This window comes from Aspergillus tanneri (assembly GCF_003426965.1).
Source record: "Aspergillus tanneri strain NIH1004 chromosome Unknown AapTan_2_pilon_pilon_pilon, whole genome shotgun sequence".
Lineage (NCBI taxonomy): Eukaryota > Fungi > Ascomycota > Eurotiomycetes > Eurotiales > Aspergillaceae > Aspergillus > Aspergillus tanneri.
The window spans coordinates 711,458-731,450 of record NW_022984629.1 but is presented as its reverse complement, the minus strand read 5'-3'; the positions used below and the strand labels follow the sequence as shown (position 1 = coordinate 731,450).

At 47.8% G+C, this 19,993-nt stretch overlaps 6 protein-coding genes across 6 annotated transcripts; 2 read left to right on the top strand and 4 right to left on the bottom strand.

Moving 5' to 3' along the window:
• Window positions 1-440: 440 nt before the first annotated feature.
• Window positions 441-2,477, top strand: ATNIH1004_000217 (amino acid permease; the record flags this gene model as incomplete). The annotated part of the gene is made up of 6 exons (XM_033564939.1): window positions 441-787; window positions 877-1,078; window positions 1,137-1,178; window positions 1,236-1,384; window positions 1,440-1,904; window positions 1,979-2,477. The coding sequence occupies 6 exons, from the start codon at window positions 441-443 to the stop codon at window positions 2,475-2,477; spliced, it is 1,704 nt and encodes a 567-aa protein (XP_033430696.1).
• A 1,304-nt stretch (window positions 2,478-3,781) lies between these two features.
• sclB (putative C6 transcription factor) lies at window positions 3,782-5,400 on the bottom strand (the record flags this gene model as incomplete). Its single annotated transcript, XM_033564938.1, has 2 exons — window positions 3,782-4,789; window positions 4,894-5,400. 2 exons carry the CDS (start codon window positions 5,398-5,400, stop codon window positions 3,782-3,784), a joined length of 1,515 nt encoding a protein of 504 aa, XP_033430695.1.
• Window positions 5,401-10,274: 4,874 nt separating this feature from the next.
• ATNIH1004_000215 (uncharacterized protein) lies at window positions 10,275-10,607 on the bottom strand (the record flags this gene model as incomplete). The annotated part of the gene is made up of 1 exon (XM_033564937.1): window positions 10,275-10,607. The coding sequence occupies one exon, from the start codon at window positions 10,605-10,607 to the stop codon at window positions 10,275-10,277; it is 333 nt and encodes a 110-aa protein (XP_033430694.1).
• A 2,410-nt stretch (window positions 10,608-13,017) lies between these two features.
• DBP10 (ATP-dependent RNA helicase DBP10) lies at window positions 13,018-15,789 on the bottom strand (the record flags this gene model as incomplete). The annotated part of the gene is made up of 1 exon (XM_033564936.1): window positions 13,018-15,789. The coding sequence occupies one exon, from the start codon at window positions 15,787-15,789 to the stop codon at window positions 13,018-13,020; it is 2,772 nt and encodes a 923-aa protein (XP_033430693.1).
• A 286-nt stretch (window positions 15,790-16,075) lies between these two features.
• Window positions 16,076-17,074, top strand: RFA2 (putative replication factor-a protein; the record flags this gene model as incomplete). Its single annotated transcript, XM_033564935.1, has 3 exons — window positions 16,076-16,079; window positions 16,160-16,254; window positions 16,322-17,074. The coding sequence occupies 3 exons, from the start codon at window positions 16,076-16,078 to the stop codon at window positions 17,072-17,074; spliced, it is 852 nt and encodes a 283-aa protein (XP_033430692.1).
• Window positions 17,075-17,526: 452 nt separating this feature from the next.
• On the bottom strand, window positions 17,527-19,526 carry ATNIH1004_000212 (MATE family efflux transporter; the record flags this gene model as incomplete). The annotated part of the gene is made up of 3 exons (XM_033564934.1): window positions 17,527-18,333; window positions 18,395-18,525; window positions 18,818-19,526. The coding sequence occupies 3 exons, from the start codon at window positions 19,524-19,526 to the stop codon at window positions 17,527-17,529; spliced, it is 1,647 nt and encodes a 548-aa protein (XP_033430691.1).
• Window positions 19,527-19,993: the final 467 nt, after the last annotated feature.

The following is a 19,993-nucleotide window of genomic DNA, read 5'->3' as shown; positions in this document are numbered from 1 at the left end:
CAATCACGTCATGCGCTAAAGTGCAAGGATTTCGAATTGCCTCGAGGGCCCTGCGTATGGCTCATCCAGCACTCATTTTTAAGCTCATTTCTGCCCTGGTTTCTGAGAATTTGGTACTTCTGGTTTTGCGGTTGTCCACTGGTTTTTTTCTTTTTTTACTTTTTTTTTTGGGCGAGTGTGTGTGCTACATGCGCTGCGCTGTCACGTGTGAGGATCCACTGATTTTCCTAATCCGGTAATATTATACCCCGAAGGTGAGCTACCTACTGCACGTCGTCGTTGTGCCTCTTCCTTACACGACAATGCGCCAGGATATACGCAGTACTGCAGCGCGACGACCAGTATTCATATCATTGCATAGTGGCTTGCTCTAGGCCTTCATTCGGTTCTCTTTTTCTGTGGGCTTCTTCGGCCATTGATTTCGTCTGAGTGATCGCAAAATGGAGGTCCACGACATCGAGAAGCACTCTGCTGGGAGCCCTCACGAGGCCGAGGATGCGAAATATCCTGGCTTATCCTCAGGTCCATTCCACAACAATGAACAGCGCATAAGTGCGGACAAACTGGCCCGCAAGCTGTCTGCGCGTCAGGTCCAAATGATTGCCATCGGCGGGACGATCGGTACGGGTCTATTTCTGGGAACGGGAAAAGCGCTGGCAACGGGTGGTCCGGCTTCGATGCTCATTGCGTACGCCATCTGTGGTGGAATCGTTTTCGTGACGATGTTGTGCCTGGCTGAAATGGCTGCGTTTATTCCCGTTGCGGGGTCCTTCTGTACATTTGCCGGGTGAGTCAGTTCCTATGCCACATGGGTTTCTGCGAAGTCATCTACTTGTGTTACTAACAGCTTTTTTTTTTTTTCTTTTTTCGTTTCAGTCGCTTTGTTGATGATGCGTTGGGATTTGCTCTTACTTGGAATTACTGGTTCAATGATGCTGTTTCCACAGCTGCCGACGTTATAGCGCTTCAGCTCCTGCTTCAATACTGGACGGATAACTTCCCGGGATGGGCAATCAGTCTGATCTTCCTTGTTGTTGTCATCGGGCTGAATGTCCTGTCTGTGAGAATTTATGGAGAGGTATTGTCGTTCCCGTGTTCGAATTATGGCGCGTGAATCTCTGCTAATGATTCGGTAGATCGAGTATTGGCTCAGCCTTCTAAAAGTAATCACTATAATAGTACGTTCTCTTTGTTCCCTAAAAAAAAAAGAAAGAAAGAAAACTAATACCGTATAGATTTTCATCATCCTGGGCATTGTAGTCAATTGTGGTGGCAACACGGAGCACAGATATCTCGGGGACAAGTATTTCTACGTTGGGGACGCTCCTTTCGTCGGAGGGATCGGGGGATTTGCATCAGTCTTTGTGACCGCTTCGTTCGCCTTGTACGTTCTTTATTGGCGATACCGAGTACTAGGAATCCTGGCTAATACTCACCAGTGGCGGCACAGAATCCATCGCTGTAACCGCAGGCGAGACCAAAGATCCCGACAAGACTATGCCCAAGGTTGTTCGCAATGTCTTCTGGCGAATCATCCTGTTCTATATTGTGTCCATCATCATCATTGGTCTCAACGTGCCATACAACTACCCCAACCTGTCTAAAGGAAACACCGCCACCAGCCCATTTACCATTGTTTTTACCCAAGCCGGCAGTCATGTGGCAGGGAGTTTCATCAACGCTGTGCTCATGACTAGCGTCATCTCCGCTGCGAACCATGCATTGTTCGCCGGTTCCCGACTGCTCTACACTCTTGCTGTGGACGGGTACGCCCCTCCTTTTTTCGGCCACCTGAACCGCTTCCAGATTCCCTGGATAGCTGTTCTAGCAACCTCGGTCATTAGCGGTCTTTGCTTCGGCGCCAGCTATATAGGCGCGGGTCAGCTCTGGTCATGGCTACAAAAGTACGTTAACCACTCTATCAACATTCCTCACAAGAATCCCTCATGCCTGTACTAACCTGGATATTCTTTCTCAGTATTGTCGGCGTCTCCAACCAACTCTCATGGGTCTGTATCGGCGTGGCATCCCTACGTTTCCGCGCCGCCATCCGCCACCAAGGTTTAGAACATCTGCTTCCCTACAAGAACTGGACGTATCCCGTAGGACCAATTATCGCCGTGTGTCTCAATGTCGTCCTCATCCTCGTCCAGGGCTGGTCCTGTTTCAGCCCCCACTTCAAAGCCGTCGACTTCGTCTCATTTTACATCGAAATCCCCATCATGATCGTCATGTTCCTGGCCTGGAAACTGGTGAAAAGAACTCACTTCGTCAAACTCAGCGAAATGGACCTCCTTACAGACAGGTACAACATCGTCCATGACGACGGGCTGGACCCGAATGTCACCGGCGGCGAGTCCGACGATCGTGCAGATGGTCTGCCTTCTCGACGCGAGAAACTCCTTTCTTCCTTCAAGGATGATGAAAAGGGTGTTTGGGTTAAGTTGAAGAGATTCGGCATGTGGCTGTTCTTATAGCCTTTTTTTTTTTTTTTTTTTTTAATCCCCCCGGCCTTATCCTTTGGGGGAGGGAATGGGGGATACATAATGAGTTACGGATTTTGTTTATATATTTTTAGTATTTTATCTGTTACATACTGTGCCTTGGAATTAAGTAATAAAGTCCATGAACATATCGAGACTTACCCCACATATAGGTGCCTATGGTGTCTATGGTATCTATTCTATCTCGTAGTTCTGTACGTAGATTCTGTCTATTCCCATTCAATAATTTGACTCGCGAACAACAAGAGTACTCCATTAACAGAGCGGGAGTCCCATATTTTATAAGCGTTTGCGCTGCTCATGTATCTATATTATGTGCTTTAGAAAGGAGACAGGGACCACAGTATCAGCCTTCAAGAATACATTTGGTTCTTGTTGAAGATCAAGCCAGAAAGAGAGGACATGATGTAGTATCAGTTTTCCCTGGAAAAATATAGTTGATCTAAAGGAAAGGGAATATTTCTATTGAAGAGAATATGGAGGATGTTGAGAGAATGTAGAAGTGAGAGAAACGAAGCCAAACTGAAGAGCTTAGTTGGATCTCTAGATGGATCTCTATAAAGGAACAGGATAAACAATACAAACAATCAAGACAAACCCGAATTATTTTCTCTAGACTCCAAAGTCAGACTGAGACTTAGGCACAATGCCTCTGTTCAAGCAGTTTTACAGAGGATTAATCCCAAAGAATACAATACAATGCTCCCGTTTCCCTTATGCATGCAGCCATCTCAATGAAAGACAACAATTCCCTGACTCCACACACACACACACGCGCACACACACATACAACGCCATCTATGACGGTGAATCCAAATGCTCCATGCTCAAGACCTGAAATGCCTTGCCAAATAAATGCAACACGCCATGCATCAAATGTACACAGAGTATTTTGAGAACCAGAATTTAAAATGAGAGAAGAGGAGAGACAGAGAGAGAGACAAACAGAAGGAAGAGGTCAAATCAATCCAAACCACCGAGGTTCATGTAAATTAAGAATTTTTAGACAAAAGAAATATACACCAGTGTAGGAAGAACGCATGCCAGCATCTGTACATGGTGGGTGCATAACAAACGAAGGGAAAAGGCGAATCACAGGTCTGGGGAAAACTAGGTACAATGTACCAACCATTATCACAAAAGAAAGTATACATTATGATCGTGAATTGTTGTAGATCCGGCTACAAGCATCAAAGGGTCGACAAAAATTCCGGCTCCACTAAAATCAAAAGAATGTGCTAGCCTCGGCAGTGCTCGCAAGTTAGCAGAAGACTATCCTAGCCATTCACCATGTCATCTAGGGCCATCTTTCGTCGTTTTGCAGGCCTTGATTGATTGGTATCAGCCTCAGTTGCCGACTCGCCGTCCCGACAATGAGTGGATGGTGCTCGCGACGAAGGTTGTTGTGCAGTAGGGTCACCGGAACTGAGCCGTCGTGGAACAGTTTCCCCATACCCCATGTCTGACATCCCTTGGCGCATTTGGCTGGCGGGAGAAAGTGGCTCAGGATATCCATGTGGCGGTAGCTGGTGCCGCTGCTCAGCTCCTTCTTCACGGCCGCGTGGTGACCAACCTGGATAAGGATCACTCAACCGATGCGCGTGCGTTCCAGAGCTCGGACTAGCTAGCGTCGGTGGATATATAGGGGGGAGCCGAACTGGAGAATCTAAATAACCTTCACGGGGGTCTCTCGACATAGGCGGCTCCCCCATCGCCAGCCGATTTGCCATTCGGGTACCATCGGTATATGGTGGGATCGGAACCCCGAAGGGTTGCTGATATTGTGGTGGGGATGCAGCAGGATGCAAACCTGGGTTTGCATAAGCGGAAATCGGTCTTCCCATTACCATGTGCATGCGGCTCGCCCCAAGGGCTGGGTTGTAGCCAGCGGGTACGGGGACAAATCCAGGTGGCGAAGCTGTTGACAGAGACTGTGCTGATCCCGAGGAAGAGAACCGTCTATGACCGATATTTCTTTGCATTGTTAGGGCAGGATCGAGGTTCTGAGGATACATCGAAGCTGGTGGCCACCTGTGCGGCTGCATGGCCGAAGTTCGCATTCCTATTGTACCAGGCGGCGGAACGCAAGAAATTTGGAGATCTGTCATGGGGCGGAGCTCACGGGAAGATGTCGCCCTATGCATGACACGTCTTGATTGAGACCCATGTTGCCCTCCCGATGTGGCTGCATTATCTACCTGCGCTGCGTATGTTCTAAGAGAAGCTTCTTCCGCTTTTAACGGGGGTCTCCCCCGTTTCTTGTGCGTAACATCAACGCATGTCGCCTAAGTAAAGGTTTATTAGCCACCTTATCCACTAAATCTTGCCGCTTTATTCAACGGAACGGAGAAAGGATCTAAACACGGCAGAGAAAATCCAGGAGACTTACTTCTTTTCCAGAAAGAACACACCTCCGACAAGGTCGTGCTGGATCACATCCCAGATGTTTCTTCTTGCAGTTCACGCATGCTGATGCGACATGGGCTTTGGTACGCCGAGTAGGTTTCTGAGACAATCCTCGGGCGCTGGTGTCGGGAGAGGACGTCGCAAACGTCGTCTGCGAATAGGTCTGGGTTGAGGATTGTGGAGCACCCTGACCACCTACTGCAGATGGTATATGTGAAATAGAAAAACTGTCGCTGATAGCAAGGGATTGACGCGATAGCTCGTCTCCGGGTGCCGAAACCACATGATGCAATTTGGGCTCGTGAACCGTTGTAGTAGCAGGAGGTCCCAAGGTAAGAACGGGCCCTGTTGTCCCAGCAGAAAGAGTAGCGGATGTTGACGGTGTCGGACTCTCCACCTTTGTCACCGGTTGAGGCAGCTCTGGATGTCCGAGCCGCCGTGTGGTTGTAGACGTTTCCAGCGGGTCTTCTGCTGGGACCGAGTCGGACATAGAGCGAGGGGGAGGAAGATCCCGGAGACTGCACCGTCGAGCATTTGTTGACCTAGTAAAATTTAATGGGAGTCGCTCCGACCCCGGGTCAAACCTGGAATATCCAAATTCAGTGGTGATGAAGGATGAGGGGGGAAGCACTAATGATTGCATCTGGTAATGATAGGTCCCTTGATTGATTGGGACACGGATCACAGGTATGGAAGATGAAACGGATTCGATATTGGAAGTAAAAGCATATCTGGCACAAAGGAATCACTCTATTATTTCCCTCGACGTCGGTGTATGGTTCAGTTACCAGATAACGTTGAAACTCCGCGCTTGTAGTCTAAGAAGGGACCACAGGAGCTTATAATCAAGTCCGTAAACACTCACTATTGGAGGAGTCACAAACTAGGGTCTGATGATCAGCAACGACTACCCAGATCGTGACGGCAGTTTTCCATGGCTTCGATGGTCTCCATCCTGGGATGCTTTATTGCAGCATGGTGGATGATCAATGGAGCCAGAGAACAAGCGCAGAAGGGGGGGAATAGAAAAAAGAAAAAAAACGCACACGCAGGGACCATTTAACACCTTACCTTCTCGGAGGCAAGCAAGTCTCTTTTCTTTTTCTTTTCTTTTCTTTCTTTTCCTTTTTTTTTTTTTTTTTTTTTTTTTTTTTTTTTTTTTTTTTTTAATGTGCTGGAGAAGAGACTCGTGGCTTGCATTAGATGGGTGATTCGGAATGGGCGCCGCTGTCAGTTACACCGTCCTAAAAGGGTTAAACAGTCTCCTGGAGAGGGGTGAGGAGGGGAAAGGGCCAGACAGCATATCCCAAGAAGAAAAGGAAAAGCTGTTTGTGGAGTGTATTTCTGTCTTTTTATTTTATTTTATTTTATTTTTTTGAGACTTTTGGAGACAGACTGCGGTAGTCTAAGCTGATTCCAATCAGGACGCCCACAAGCAAGGCGAAGACTGAGCGACGGATCGACGTCGGCGCCCGCTGCATCCATTGCCAATAGTAGCACGGCAAGGATGGGGAGAGGCGCATTGCGTCCCACTTTGACATGCGCTACCGAATCACAAGGGAACTTGGGGGTTTGTCACCAGGATTTTAAGCTTGTCAACCCAATGGAGTGGGCGGACGGTGTGTCTCTTGTGTATTGTACCCTCCGCATGGGTTATGGACAGTCCAGATTGTATTTTGCTCGTCAAAATCGCCCGGTCTCCAAATCATATTTGACCTTAGAGTTTCATTTTGTTTCGAGTCTCAGTTGGCGTAAACCATAGATGGGAAATTGAAACCTAGAAAAAAAAAAAAAAAAAAAAAAAAAAAAAAAAAAAACGACGGGAAAAAAAAAAAGCAAAGCATGGTCCAAAAAAAAAAAAAAAAAAAAAAAAAAAGCAAACAACGACGGGAGAAAAATAAAGCAAAGCATGGTCCTTATTTGAGGCCCGGCTAATGTACTTACTCATGGCATGGGGCGGTAAACCTTCATGCTGTTCATTTCTCCGTGATAGCCATTTTTCTGTTTTATAATTGGGCGAAATTATATCCAATAGCCTTTTTTTTTTGTCTTTCTAACTTTTGAATTTTATCAGTTCACTTTTGTCACGCTGTGCTGGTATGTAAGTGTAAGAGGTCCTTAGGCAACCCATTTACGGAGTACTTCACGCAGCTTACGGCTTGGGGGAAAAAAAAAAAGTTAACACTCAACGAGGGGAGGATTTTCTGACGCAGTACTTTGTTAGCCTTGACATCAATGCTTGGGTTGTCGGTATTAATCCCCATTTTGTCTGCTTTTAACTCAAGCTCGACGAGCTGTACCCGACGCACGAAACTATATAATGAAACATAATCAACCCATAGGGGTAGACTTGCCAGTTAGCTCAGTCGAACACTATTCTGATGGGTAGCTGGAGCAGCCTCGATAGCCCAAGCAATGGCATAGGAGTCAACAATTCTCCGCGATGGCTCTTTAGTGTATGTACGAGGCCCACCCAACCAAGGAGTGTAAAAACGTACTAAGTACATACCTTGTCTGCTGCGAATCAATTCATTGGTGTTTTATGGTATTAATGTATTGAATGCACCCCATGCTGTTGAGACTTCTGCGGACCGACCTCAAAGATGTCGGTACTTCAAAGTAGACGCATTGCCTACTTGCTATCGACTTGTGGTCTTTTTATCATATGTACTTCGTCCTCTCACTCTCTCCTTTTTTTATACCGCGCTCACTCTCCCGGCACATTAATGGTCCATGTGTATTGTGCTTGCATGCACTTGGCTCGCGTGATTGTATTTTTTTTAAGTTTAAAAAGGATCTAATGGGGTTGACCGTTAGGGGCGATCGCTGCCAATCGTCATGGTCTTTCTCCTATTGCCATACTACGTAGACCAAATAGCAGAAGTGGTCTGGATATAGCACTTGAGTCAAACCACTAGAGAATTGGGGATATATGAAATTCTAACAGTCATCTCGTAGAGTACCAAGACTTGGAGACACTCAAATGTTCGTACTGTCTGGTGAAAGTGAAGGAGAAATTATTACTTGGAACAAGATGTGGCTGCAGCTGTTGCGTCCTGGCTAGTGGAACAAACATGAGTCTAGGTTGATCACCTGAGCCCCGGACAATTTGCGAACATCAGCCAACAATTGTCGATGGTCCGTCCGATAAGAGGGAAGAGGTCCACCGTCGCAGTTCAGCATGGCGTCGAGGGACCAATTGACGGCAGATTAACAACGGCTTTTTAGCAATGTAATGCAATACTCCGTACGGAGTAGTTAAAACGTTATTAGAGCAGTGCATCGGAGATCTTTTTTTTCTTTCTCCCCTCCTTTTTCCTTTTCTTCGATTTGCGGAGCCCAATTGAAATGTTTTCATCCGGTCGGTTTTTACCGACCGAGTCATGATCCTTGATTGAAAGGAAACTTGGGTGAGCCACTTCGGGGAATTATCCGTGCTGCCACCTCTTGGTTCCGACTAGTCTATATCTTGGTTATCACTTGGACTTCATTTTTACAAGGTCAATGGAATGGGGAGAGGGAAAAATCTCAATAAGAGAGATAAATAAAATAAAAGAGCAAGAGAGGCAGCTCTCAAACCAACAGCTAACAAAACGTAACAATTATTAGCCTTGAATAACTATGGAGAGAAATAGGAAAGTAAGAGGATTTGTGGAACATGTCGCACGCGGGGGGGGCAGCAAGGGGTCCATTTGTGATTTACTTGGTCAGGCCCTAAGGGGAGTTTCGAGATAGATGGTTCTTACTTTTTTAGCCCAAGGCAAATAGTTTAGTGCATGCAGGCTTGGGCGGGAGACATCAGCACGATCTACCACCTTAGGGGCCAATAGTTCGAACCACTGTGGTTCGGCAAAGGCCTTGAATCCTAGCCCCTAGGGCACATTCGGAAGAAAGGGATGGGAGGATGAACCAACAGAATACCATAGTGATAGGATCACCGAGCACTGTGATACCATCGACAGAGAAACCGGGATGATGAGAGGAGGGGAAGGACAGAGCGACCGAGATGACGGTACGGGGTGGAAGCAAAAAGCAAAGGAGGATGCGAACTTGTAGATGCTGCACTGGTTTTGGTTTAGTCGGTCAGTCGATCACGCTTAGCCTGTAACGGCTAGGGAACCCGTACTTTCCAGTGATTGGCAGGTTACGGGTATTTGTCAACCTCCGTCGAGGCTCAACCAGACTATCAGGACTCTCTGTACTATCAGTTTCACTACCGACGCCGTGCTGCTGCTGACCGATACGAGCAGTCAGTTGAGTCTATTGGGGCATATCCTAATGAATTATTATTATTGTTATAATCTTCTTCTTCCTTCTTCTTTGGATTATTGATTTCCTTATCGACTGGTTATTTTCCCTTCATCAAACTAGTTCCTTGGATGGATATGGATTCTGCGGGCAAATTCTCTCTTGTCCTGTCAGCCTACCGTTGGTCCGTCAGTGCTTTGTCTCCGGCCAATCCCCTGTTCTCCTTGACGGGTGACGCCGGAAACAAATCTGGTCCAAGCTAATGGAGCACAGGAAAATTCGCCGGCCATGACTGATCTAAAAGTGGCCCATTTCGTAGCACATCCGTTTTTCCCGTCGCACTTGGCGCCGTACTTCCCAATGCGTGGGCTTTGGCTACACAAGATAATCTTCCGAAAGGGGTCCTCCTGAGGAGATCCTGCCCGAAGCTATGTTGTGTGCTGTGTAAGTGTAAGTACACTGCACAGGATGGCTGGTGCTGCCAGCGGTATCACCTAGTCGTATTGAACATGTGAGATTACATTATCACTCAACTCTCGGCCGGGTCTAAGTTCCATTTCCTGTTTCTCTCCTCTTTTCCCCATATATTTTAATTAATTATTGCTTCTTTTCTTTTCTTTTCTTTTTATTTTAAGTTGGCCCTCTTGGCTACCTGCTATTAGGGATATCAACTTCCGGTACGGAGTACATGTGCCAAGTTAGCAATAATTATGCGATATCTCCACTCTTGATCGGTCTGTACAAACACCTCACATTGTGTGAAGTCTCTTGGATAGTACAGAAAGATGTCTCAAATTGTTAATTATGTCTAGGTTTGGTTCTGTTGTCCGAGACACCTGTGCAAAAGACACGCCTTCTCACCCAGTCTGCCCAAAAAAAAAAAAAAAAAAAAAAAAAAAAAAAAAAAAAAAAAAAATCTAGCTCGAGAAATACCATTTTAATGAATGCTCGTGCTAAGAATAAGCAGAATAATTCGGTTCTTATTTTCGAGATATTCTGCACAGCGTGTTTCACCTTGCTTCGCGACTGCCTAACGTGTACATACGTACACAAGCGACGCTTTACGTAAACGAGGATGGAGGAAGATGACCATAGAATAAGACGATCAGAAATGCGTCATGAAACACTGCCATTGAGAAAAATGCTTCCGTTCGTTGATCTCGCATTACGACCGTTCGGAAGTAAACGGCCAATCAATGAATTCTTCGTCGCCAGCAGCGATGTATTCGCGTGATCCTTGAATGCGCCGACATATCCGATCTTGCTGCGAAGGCAGTCGTGGATCAGGCGTTGGTTGACTTGGCAAGACCCTTGGGAGGGATTCCACCAGTATACTAGGTAGGCCAGCGCCAAACGCGTGCTGATTCCATCGGCTACTAGACGTTGGATACCCATGGACGATGCATGACGCCATACAGATCCCACTTTGGACTCCTCGTGACGGCCCATAAGGGCGGGAAACGGCTCTTGCAGCAACGATAGGCCCCGCTACTCTCCCAATGGTTTCCTTCGAATCCTTGAAGCGAGGGCATGGGCAAACGGGCTTGTCTGCTTACCTTGTCTGCTTACGCGAGGGTGGCGCGTCAAAATTTCGAAGTAAAGCCTTATTGGACTCAGGTCGGATGTGGGCTGAGTGGGAAAAAGATTTACTGGATACTGCCATGCGTCGAACCTTCCAGCCAGCCCTGGTAAATCCCAGATCTGTAGGTGGGTGTTCTTGGCAAGTTATCGCAGCAGGACAGGGAAAGGCCTCTATGGCGGGCCGTTGAACTCAGACAACAAGGGATGATCAGTCATCCGCATCGAGTTCCCTCAGTCTTGCTCTTGATCGGGTAATTCTGAGTGAAGGTGTCAGTTCGCTTGAGTGTCGGTGTGGATGTGACCAGTATCAAGGTTTGAGCAGTACTAAGTACAATTTAGGAATGAAGCCTCAGCGGATCGCTTTAACGAATACTGTTATCAGTATTGCTACTATTGCCATTCCTTCCCCAACACAGAACTCGCGGAAATCAACTTCTGAAAAAGTAATTAGAATAGAAATGGAAGCCCGCCCGGATCGGACCGCAAAAAGCCCCTTCACTCCCTCGGCCCATAACTGCCGGGATTCCGGATGGAAGGGGGTACTCAATAATTGATGACGTGGGAAAAAGATTGAGGAGTGAACAATGATTCTTTGCGCCTGTATATCTGGAGTTGTCGCGAGAATATGGCATTGTCCAGAACAACCCCATCAGATGATTGGAAATACTCCTCTCCAGTGGACCATTAGCCACAACCAATGGGGTAACCAGTACTCCATACATACACTCCAACTAAGTATGGAATACGCCTGTATATCGGATGCCTTGTAAGAGAACAGCTCTGGTCTCAGATCGTTACCGACTCTAAGCACTACATGTATACTGCAAGCATAGAGTACCCAAATGTTTTGTTCTATTTCCAGCTATGGAGTACTATTGTGCCACCCCCAAAAGACCCTTCGGTGGATAAACAGCAAAAAGAACAACAGCAGCTGCAATATAAGGATAGAATCCACTCAGGAGCAACAACAAATAGACGCGCCTCCCAATCCATGTCGTCGATCCTCGTCTTATGCAACTTAATCCCGTCAAATGACTAGTTCTTTGACGGGTCCGATCTGCCACGATACATGGGGAAACGGTACAGGGCTGCCACTGCAGCTCTTACCTATCTTCTTAGTGTGGTGAGCATATTTCATATCTACCGGAAGAGCCAAATCTAGCTACGTAAGTATGTAGGTAGATGATTCCAAATAGTGTCTTCAAATAACATAGAACCCAGCCTGCTGGACTAATGTACGATATGTGGTCCGTCCGCCAATCAATCAATCAATCAACAAGTCAGTCAGTCTGTGTCAGTCTGTCAATTAGACTCTTCTTCCAGTCTAAGGTGACGTACGTCCCTACATACGTATGTATGTACGTGATTAGACTAAACTACCTAGAAGGTAAGCTCAGGGCCACATCACATCCAATAGTGGGGACCGAAGTACTCCGTAAAGAACGTACGTTTGTGCTATCTACCAACCTCCTCCTCCCCTCTAGGCCCATAATCAAATCCCATTCACCACGTATGTACTCCGTAAAAGCAGACAATAGGCACCATACCAAAATACCGAGTCCTCCGTGCTACAAACCTGTACATATGCTCACGCAACTCGCATCTAACGCTATCCTACTAAGAACTCCGTACTCCTTAGCACTCTCAGGAGAAGCATCAAAAGAGAGGGAGAAAAAGACAGGGAAAAAAAGAAGAAGAACTCTCCACCGGCCATCCTGCATCAAGCTCATGCACTAGTTTTCTCGGCCCCGAATCCGGGATGGGGAGGGATGTGATGTGATGGCGATGTGATATGTCTTTTATTGAATCCGATATGCGCCTCCGGAGCCAATCGTGCGTTATTTCCTGATGGTTCGATCTCCGTTGTGGCGCCGAGTGGAAAAAAGAAAGAAAAAAGAAAAAAGACGTACCCTAGCAGAACTGGCGTGGGAATGGGTAGTTTGGGTTAGGGTCTGGATTATCCTGATTATCCTGATTAGCCTGAATTTCCTGATTTCCTGATTTCCCTGATATTCTCGCACGTCTTTTTTTTTTTTTTGGTTCCTTTGGGAGGCCTAGAGAAGAACTGGTTTGACTTGCCTGGTGATGGTGTTTGTTCGGTGGGTGAGAGCTATGGTTTACATACTAGAGAATATGACCAGGCGAAGCTACCTTGGTCTAGCTAGAAAAATTGTGTCGTGCTAATATATCCGTAGGATGTACAGGGAACTCTGTCCAGAGACACAATGGTATCAATATATACATTAAACCTAACTCTATCAACATCGCTGCTAGCTGTCTACCTCTTTCGAGATGGCCGAGCATTCTTCTCTCTTCGCTTCTGTTTCAATTTCCGGGCTAAGCGAATATCATCTGTGTTCTTCAATTCACTCTTGCCACCTGCCGCCGCTCCTCCAGCCTTAGAGAATTGTCGCTCCTTCGCGGCTTCGGCCTTCTTCTTCATCTTGTCGTAATCAGCACGTAGAGGATCCGCCGCCTTAGGAGCCTGATCCTTCTTGTGTTTGAACCGTCTCCCTCTCATAGCCGAATTGAGGTCTGCTCCAAGACCGGGGGTCTCCATCTCACCCACCCGAGGCAGCCGGTCGAGCCGTTTGCCTTTCTTCCAGGCGTCGAATCTTCCGCTCCGGAAACTGGCTGCGATTTTGGCTCCACTCTCTCCACGAACCAGACGTGTGCCCTTAGATCCGTCCTCGTCATTTTGCCGTGACACATACTTCTTGTGTCGCTTGTCCCAGCGCACCTGAGTGCGAGGTTCCGCGAATCCGCGGGCACCCTCGTCACCTAGCAGATCCATGGTAGCACTGCGCGATGCCTGCGCGAAGTTGGCATTGGTGCCGGTGTGCACACCATAAGCGCGGTCTTCGGCTAAGTTGGTATTGGTAGGTGTATAAGACATGAAATATTCGGGGTTCTGGTAGGACGCCTTGGTATCTTTCTTCCCTTTGCTACTGGACTGTGAATACGACGAGAACATGACTTCGAGATCGGACTCGGACGCCAGGGACATATTGTCAGCCATCCCTCCAGGAGCGTCCTCATCGGAGTCTGCGCCCTGTTCAACGTCCTCTCCAGCTTGACTAGCATTTGCTTCGTCCAAAAATTCTGACTGTCCATCGGCCTGACAACGTTTCTTCTTTTTCGAATCGAGTGTGGTACGAACGCGCTTAATGGTATCGATCGCTTCTTCGCTTTCATTCTTACCACTGCGCCTGCTGTTCACCTCAAAAATGGTCTCTTGTGGCCTAAAACCTCCAATGACGGCAAGCATTTTCTCGCGTTCCACTTCCATACTGCTTTCCGGATCGTTGAAGAGAGGATGAAGATGCGACCAACTCTCGGAGGACACAACTTGTTTTGCGCGTTTTGCACTCTCAAGAGAGGCCGCATTCCTGGTCCGCATATAAAGTTTCTCTCCTTTGATAGAAATGATGCGTTGAGAGGCGATGTCTGCGTCATCATCCAAAACCCTAGTCACCCACTCGCAGCGTTGGGAGAGACCATCGCGAGGCATGCTCCCAACGACCACATCTTCGGCAAAGTTGACCTGATCGTCGTGATCCCGGCCAACCACAAGCCTTCTTCCGAGGAAGAGCTGTAGATCCAGGAGATACGGGGCATCCGCATCTCGAACGAGACTGTAACTCCAACCTTTCTGGCCGGCTCGAGCCGTTCGACCAACACGGTGAACAAAGATCTTTGGCTGAGATGGGAAGTCGTAATTTATAACATTAGCGAGAATAGGAATATCGATACCTCTAGCCGCAACATCTGTGACCACAAGAATATTGGACGCACCAGTCCTGAAATTCTGCACCTGGATCTTGCGAGCAGTTTGGTCCAAAGAACCGTAGGCGTAAGACACTGCAAATCCAGATTCGCGTAGAAGGGAATACAGATAATCGACGTGGTGCTTTGTCGCCGCAAAGACAATCGTCGAATGTTTGGTTGGAGACTCCTTGGTGTTAACGGACCTTTCAATATCTCGCTTCCGCTTCTTCGGGTTCTTAGAATAATTCTCATCCGCTGATTTCTGTGCTACGCCCGTTGGTCCAACCGGCATCTTGATGACCTCATGGAGGATGTAAAGTAGTGCTCCTTCCTTATCTGCAGACTTGACAGAGAAGAAGACGTTCTCAAGATCGGGAGATATCTTGCTCTCAACATCCAGACGAATAAGAGTTGGTTCCTGTAAACCAGCACGGGCAAATTCCACTAGCGATTTTGGCAGAGTTGCGGAAAAAAGGAGAGTTTGGCGGGTAGGAGGGAGGCCGTGCAAAATTTCCGTCAGCTGAGCAGCAAAGCCCATCTCAAACAGTCTATCGGCTTCATCAAACACTACATAGCGGATACTGGATAGGTCCAAGCCCATCTCAACTTTCAAATGCAAAAAACGTCCGGGAGTTGCAATCACAATGTCCGGGTTTCCGGCCATCATTCCAAACTGTTCTTCCAAACTGTCACCACCGACTAAAAGAACACACTTCAGATCCGTTCCTCGACTTAACTCCTTAACAACCTTTAATGTTTGTAAAGCCAATTCACGAGACGGCGACATAATCAAGCCTCGCGACCCAATCTTAGTGCTGTGGGCCTTCAGCTTCTCGATCATGGGAATAACGAAAGCAGCAGTTTTTCCGGATCCAGTCCGGGCCATGCCAACCACATCCTGGTCATCCATAATCACCGGGATAGTCTTACGCTGAATGGGTGTTGGTACAGAGAAACCTTTCCGAGTGATCGCTTTCAGCAGATTTGCGTTGAGACCCATGGCCTGGAAACCACCACCCTTCTTGACAGTGCGACCCTTCAGATTCGATGCCTTCCGGTTCGCAGAAGCCTGCCTCTCTGCGATAAAGGCCTCATCGCTATCATCATCGTCGTCTCCATTGTTCCCAAGAAAATCAAGTTCCTGAGGCGGGGCCGTCTTCAGTTGTCGCTTAGAAGCGTTCACAGAATTCTCGTTGTCGGAGTCGCTGTCATTTTGAAACAACGCATTTGTGATATCGAATTCATTCTCCGACAGCGCCGGCGATGCCGCGCGGCGAGGCATTTTGACTGAGCTGGGATCAATCAGCTCGAGTCTGTTGATAGAATCCAGTCCATTCGTCACGACTTTTTTTTTTTTGTCTGCAGTCCCAAGGCGGTGAAGGATGAAAGTTGCACCGAGAAGAATGCAAACCAGACAAACACTCAGCGCCCGCGACGCGTCCAACCCATCCCGAAGCGGTAAAATGGCACTGCAAGCAAATGACAGAAGCTTGCCTATGTCACGCTGGACGATTCACTGCAGCATTCTTGCAATTATACCGTTCAAATCATATTTCCAGTAATCAAAGATGGGTAGGTTCGATCTTCAATCTCACAACTACCACCACCGACAACCTTTTCTTCCTGCATGTCTCGCTAATCCTGACTGGTAGATAACTACAACAACTACAGCAATTCTCAATACGGAGGAGGGGGTTCAGGCGGCGGCTTCATGCCAGGCGAGATGAATAGCCCAGCTGGCGGAAAGGTAGGGTAATTTTATTTTCGTTCGTTGACCCTCACGACCAGGCTAACCTTCCCTCCAACCCAACCAGAGCGACTTCAACAACACCACCCTTCGCCCCGTGACAGTCAAACAAGCCCTCGATGCAACGCAACCCTACCCTGAAGCCAACTACCAGATTGACGGCGCCGATGTATCCAGTCTCTGTTTCATCGGACAAGTTCGCAATATCAGCTCCCAAAGCACAAATGTAACATACAAGATCGACGATGGCACAGGAGAGATCGAAGCAAAGCAATGGATTGACTCAACAACCGCCGACAACATGGAAACCGATGACAGAAAGGGACCCAGCAAGCCAGGGAAAGAGCAGGTCGAGCTGAACGGATATGCGAAGGTTTTCGGGAAGCTGAAAATGTTCGGGAATAAACGGTTCGTTGGGGCTCACTCTGTTCGACCGGTGACAGACATCAATGAGGTGCACTGTCATCTTCTCGAGGCTGCCGCTGTGCACCTATTCTTCACCAGGGGCCCTGTCAATGGTCCTGCAGGTGTTGGCGGTGCCGCAGCAGGAGGAAAGGGAGGTGCTGCGGACGCATCTATGGGTGGCGTGGATGACGATGCAGGGAATCGCGCCCTCCCTGCAATGACTCCTGCAGCGCGGAGGATCTTTAACCTACTGAAGATGGAGCCCCAGAATAACGAGGGTCTACATGCTCAGATGATTGCCGCAAAGTTGGGCCTCCCCATGCCCGATGTAGTGCGAGCGGGTGATGAGCTCAATGCTGCGGGATTGATCTTTTCGACGGTGGACGAACAGACCTGGGCGTTATTGGAATATTAAATTATTTTTTTTTTTTTTCCCGATTCCTGCCTATTGTCCATTGGCTTAAAAAAAAAAAAATATATATCTTGCATGTGGAACGGGACAAATAGACATCAACGTTAATCTTGGCAGTTACGTATTTGTTATTCTTATATCCACGACAGATGATGATTCCCACAGCCAATATTTGCGTGTCCTATCGCTTTGTATTGCCATTGCATTAGTGTTTAAAACAGGAAATTTATTCCACTTCAAGCAATGTATTCTTTACCCGTAGCATAAAAACAGATTGAATATATCAGGCAAGAAAATGCAGGAAACACAGGATCATGGCCATATAACTAGATATCGCTGAATCGGGACTCTCATGTCTCTTAAGTCGCAGTATATGATCACGGGCAAAAATCAGAAAACCAATTTAGAGCTACATATGTCACCAGCTATGTGCATGCAAAGACCCACCATCGTACTTATGCCGACGCATTTCGCCTCAAGGCATCCTGGACCGAACGGTCCCAATTTGTTTGCCAGAGAAATATGGCCTCGATCACGGACACCAGAAAAAGGGCAATAGCCACGCCCGACCAAAGGCCAAATAAATGCCATTGGAATCCAAATGCGGTACCAAAGCTAATTGGCATCGCAACGGCGTAGTAGCAGAGAAGCTGGACATAGCCACCAATTTCTTGTCTTCCGATGCCACGAAGAATACCATTGCAATTAGCAGCGAGTGCATCGAAGAGTTGGAATGCTGCACAAAGAGGTAGCACCTGTGCCACGAGTTCGATGACCTCCTCGTCCGACGTGAAAAGTCGCGGGATATAGTTGCGCAATGAAGACAGCAAAAGCATATTAAGCACTCCGACAATCACAGCAAAGCACATTGTCACTTTGGCGGACGTCTTGGCCGCACCAACCAGAGTCGCACCTATCAAGTTTGCAATCCGAGTGCTACCGGATATCGAAACAGGGAACGGGATTTGGAATGTGAGACTAGAGATTGTAGACAGGACTGATTGCGCGGCCAGAGGGGCTGTGCCGAGGTAGGATGATCCTAAGGTCAGAATTTCAAAGGCGAGACACTCAGCCTCAACCATGATCAATCCAGGTAGTGCGAGTCGAATCATCGGGCCCCAATTGCGTAGGGCTTTCAGAGTAAGCCCATTCCAACACTCCGAGCCGTCAATGAAACATACATAGAGAAACAGGAAAAGAGGCATGAGGTTGTCTGTAATCGCAACTGCGATGGGCGCACCAACAAACCCCCAGGCAAATTTCTGGTCTTGTTAGCCTATGATACGGAAAACCTTTTTTTTTTAGGAACTTGGCGATACTTACCCAAACAAATAGCCAATTCATAAATGCATTGAGCGGTGCACAAATAAGCAAAACATAGAGGGATGCTGAAAATAGTCCCTGTGCCTGCACATAACGCTTTCCGCTCTCGAAACACGCATAACCCGGAGCACCTAGAGCAACCACTTTCAAATAAAGCCCAGCCATTTCTGCAACTTCTCTGTCCGGTATTATTCTAAGGAGTATTATGTCTGCGAAGAACCACAACACGGCAATCGGGATAGAAATGAGCCAAAGGAAGAAGACCATCCTCTGCATTTGCAGGCCCACCAACTTCCTTTTTCCAGAGCCATAGGCCTGGGCACATAGCGTATCCAGGCTGGTCGATAGGCCTTGGTAGACTGGATTTCAAACTTATTATTATAGGTTCAATAGAAGCATCAACCATTGGTGTTAAAGACATACCTGCGTATCCGGTGATATTCGCACTCATACTTGCCAAACTGACTGCACCGAGCTCTTTCTTACCTAAATGGCCCAATGTGAAGATACTAGCCACCGTCAAGGAATACTGCAGGATAAATGTAAGCACCAGCGGTGCAGCGTTCTTCCCAATGACCTGCGATTCCCGTTTCCAAGTAGTGTGAATTAATCCGGCCATAACCGCCTCCTCCCATTTACGATCAATCGAGTCGGATTCGGCGGCATTCGAGTCCGCACTACCCCTTCGATCTTCTAGTAAAGATGTAGTTTCCGTTGGGCTTGTACCGGCCCGCCTCTCTTTTGTCCTATCAGTAGTACCCATAACATTGTTATCACTTAGCAGGTTCCTCTCGTCCTCGATTGCTTGTTCGCGCTCTCTTCGGGTTAACCTTTCGTGTTCTGTGCGGTGAGGTACAACCGTGGCATGCGATACTGTCGTGAAGAAGCTAGGTCTTTGGTATGAGCCGGCAAGTGAATGGGGATTCGTTTCTGGCTGGCTATTGATCGCGCGAATTGTAGAGGCCTCGGACGCATCATCGTCGGTGGTAAGTACGGAACCTTCGTCATCCGCATAACTCTCTAGATCTCGGGCAATGGCTGTTTCTGCGAGTGGGGAGCTGGATGTAAACTGGCCCTGCAAAGCCTGCTGCTCTGCTCCACTGAGCGAGCGCCTACTTTTGCCGCCGGCCATGACGCTAATTCACTGTGTAGGGCAAAGGGAGTAGTCTATTACGTGATTGAAGCTAATCACGGAAATTTGCTTAACCACGAATCCTCACATGCCTCTGCCTTGAAAGAAGAGGAAGAGGAAGTGCCTGGATTCCTCAATTATCCAGCAAGAGGATAGGTGAGAAAGAAAGGAAGAAGCGCGAAGCGGGGGCAAGCTAGCTTAGTTCGGGCTTTGGAGACATGATGGAGTTCCCACATTACGGGAACGTTGAGTCAACGTAGCCGAATCTGCATCTGACGACAAGATAGCTTGGTGCTGGAAATAAAGTTGTATGGACCGTTCGAAAAGCAGGGATCCACCGAGCATAGAGCCTGTGACTCACCATCGGTTTGCGCTACTCACATTGCTCCAGCCGACATCGCTCCCTCCTTGCTACTCTCGCAAAGCCCAGTCTGCTGGAGACACCTACTCGACCTGCGTGACACTCA